Source organism: Bufo gargarizans, chromosome 7, assembly GCF_014858855.1.
Source record: "Bufo gargarizans isolate SCDJY-AF-19 chromosome 7, ASM1485885v1, whole genome shotgun sequence".
Classification (NCBI taxonomy): Eukaryota; Metazoa; Chordata; class Amphibia; order Anura; family Bufonidae; genus Bufo; species Bufo gargarizans.
The window spans coordinates 134,030,691-134,033,665 of record NC_058086.1 but is presented as its reverse complement, the minus strand read 5'-3'; the positions used below and the strand labels follow the sequence as shown (position 1 = coordinate 134,033,665).

The 2,975-nt window shown below is 45.2% G+C and overlaps 1 protein-coding gene across 1 annotated transcript; it reads left to right on the top strand.

Annotated features, from left to right (window-relative positions):
* Positions 1 to 164: 164 nt before the first annotated feature.
* LOC122943548 (40S ribosomal protein S11) lies at positions 165 to 706 on the top strand. Its single transcript, XM_044301367.1, has one exon. The coding sequence runs from the start codon at positions 183 to 185 to the stop codon at positions 657 to 659; it is 477 nt and encodes a 158-aa protein (XP_044157302.1). The 5' UTR covers positions 165 to 182; the 3' UTR covers positions 660 to 706.
* The last annotated feature ends 2,269 nt before the right edge of the window (positions 707 to 2,975 follow it).

The following is a 2,975-nucleotide window of genomic DNA, read 5'->3' as shown; positions in this document are numbered from 1 at the left end:
TTCAAGTGAATTTAGCCCTGGTCTATTTCACACAAGCAATACGGAATGTGTCCGGGTCTGTTCAGTGAAAAACTGATTGTTTTAGGGTGCCGCCGGACCGGTGCTCCGGCGCAATACGGCAATTCACGGTCAGAGGCCGCCGGACTAAAAAGTCAGACATGCGTTTCACCCGGCAGGCCAAGATGGCGGATATCCAGACTGAGAGGGCTTATCAGAAGCAGCCAACTATCTTCCAGAACAAGAAGCGTGTGCTTCTTGGGGAGACTGGCAAGGAGAAGCTACCCCGCTATTACAAGAACATCGGTCTGGGATTCAAGACACCCAGAGAGGCAATTGATGGCACATACATTGACAAGAAATGTCCCTTCACTGGTAACGTCTCCATTCGTGGTCGCATTCTGTCAGGAGTGGTCACCAAGATGAAGATGCAGCGCACAATTGTTATCCGCCGGGATTACTTGCACTACATCCGCAAGTACAACCGTTTTGAGAAACGCCACAAGAACATGTCTGTGCATCTGTCCCCCTGCTTTAGGGATGTCCAGGTCGGAGATATTGTCACCGTTGGAGAGTGCCGTCCTCTCAGCAAAACTGTTCGATTCAATGTCCTGAAAGTAACAAAAGCAGCTGGAACCAAAAAACAGTTCCAGAAGTTTTAAATGTAAATCAGATGTTCTTTCAGGTCAAATAAAACTTTATAAAAACATCAAAAAAAAAAAAAAAAAAAAAAAAGTCAGACATGCAGGACTTTTAGTCCGGCGGCCTTTCGCCGTGCACTGCCGTACTGCGCAAGAGCGCCGCCCCGTCCCCATTATAGTCAATGGCGAAACAGCTGAAGGACGGATCCGACAGGGTGAACAGCCTGTCGGATCCGTCCTGCCGCAAGTGTGAAAGTACCCTTATATGCAAGTTGAATCAGTTTTTTCTGTGATTGTGTTCTCAGTTTCAGTTTTTTCCATCAGGATTGTATCCATTTTACTTACCCACGCTGAAGAAAAACTGAAGAATAAGGCTACATGCACATGAACATTGTTTGTTTCCGCGTCCGTTACGTTTTTTTTTTTTTGCGGATAGGATGCGGACCCATTCATTTCAATGGGTCCGCAGAAAATACGGACAGCACACCGTGTGCTGTCCGCATCAGTATGTCCGTTCCGTAGCCCCACAAAAAAAATAGAACATGTCCTATTCTTGTCTGTTTTAGGCATTGTTACAATGGATCCGTAAAAAAAACAGATGACATACGGATGGCAAAACACATACGGTCGTGTGCATATAGCCTAACACACAACATCTACTAGCAATCATCAGTGAAAAATAGACTGCATCCAGATGCCATGTGTGTTTTTTACTGACCCATTGACTTGAATGGGCCAGTCCTGCATGAAAAACGCTTGAAGATAGAACATCCTGTGACTTTTCTAAATGGACAGATAATCAGTGAAAAACAATACTCATGTGCATATTCCCACTGAAATGAATGGCTCAGGATTCAGTTTGGATGCTGGACAAAAAATAAATTCATGTGAAAGTAGCCTTAGGGCTTGTTCACACGGCCGTTATGTGTCCGTGGCCGTATTCACTTTAATGGGTCCGCAATCATGGAGATGCGGAACGGAACTCCGCGGAAGCACTACAGAGTGCTTCCGTGGTGTTTCTGTCCGTGCCTCCGCACCGCAAAAAAATTGAACATGTTCTATTTTTTTGTGGTGTGGACGGATCACGAACCCATTCAAGTTAAATGGGTCTGGATCCGTCCCACCCGCCGCACGGATGTTGCGGTCCCCAATGCACGGAACGGACCTACAATGGCCATGTGAACAAGCCCTTAAGGTAGGTTCACATCTCCAGCACAAACTCCAGTAGTCTGTTACAGCACATGAGCAACCTACCAGAGTGTACCGTATCCAGCATGGCCAGATACCGCCAGGCACCACTAGATCCCCATTGACTATAATAGGATCCAACGAGGATCCAGCAGCTTTCCATTATAAATGCTGGCTTTTGGCCGGATAAATACCACTAGATGCATCGGTATTTGTTTAGCCAAAAGCCATGCCAGATTCGGTAAACTTGGGTAGTCTGTTCCTCTGCCCGAACAGAATAACATAGTGCCAGAGGTGTGAACCTACCCGTATAGGATTCTCCTACTGTTGTAGGCACCATTAGATGTGTACACTGGTTCCACCTCCTTCATACTTTTGCTCTTTTTCTGTTTAGACTTGTTTGCTGTTTCTTTGCCTCCAGAACAGCTTCTATCAGATATCTTACAGGGGAGTACAGTTAGATGATAATCAGTGCAGTCATACATTAGGCGTCATGTGCATGGCTGTTTTGGGGATAATTGTCACATAGAATTCGATTGACCCATATTGTACCTGCATCCAAATGCCTCCAGTTTTTCATCTGTGATGACAAAAACCTGGCATTGCTGTATTGCAGATGTGTATTCTAGTAGAGGCACACAGGCCTGTGATGTTTACTGTAGTATTATACTGTCGAGAGTCCGCCAACCTGTGAATTCCTGCGGTAATGTGCTGTATGTTCTAGCGTCCTTACTAAAAACCTGGTTCTTGGAAAACATTTAAAAATGGCAGTCAGAAGTTTCAACCCCCTTAATGCCGATTTTCATGTCAATTTTTTAATGGGCCAACTGCAGGGACATTGTTAAAACAATTTTAAATGTTTTTTAAATCATCTTCCCAGCCCTTCTGATCCAGCACCAGTGCCTAGTCCCCTTTGCCGGGCTGCATCTTATAGTTTGGGCTGAGCTGCATGACATATTGTTTTGGCTTCAGCGATGACATCCATTCAGTTGGCACATTCAAATTTAACTTGGAAAACCTCCTTTAATGACATATGACGTAGTGTTTTTATGGCAGCCGTTTAAGGGATTGCTTCTGATGCGCCTCCTTTTCGTAGCAGCATTGTAGGAGAAGATTGCGGCGCTATGTATGCTGCAATCCACTGATCGG

Coding starts and splice junctions, on each gene's coding strand:
- LOC122943548 (XM_044301367.1), top strand. CDS start 183: ATGGCGGATATCCAGACTGAGAGGGCTTATCAGAAGCAGCCAACTATC.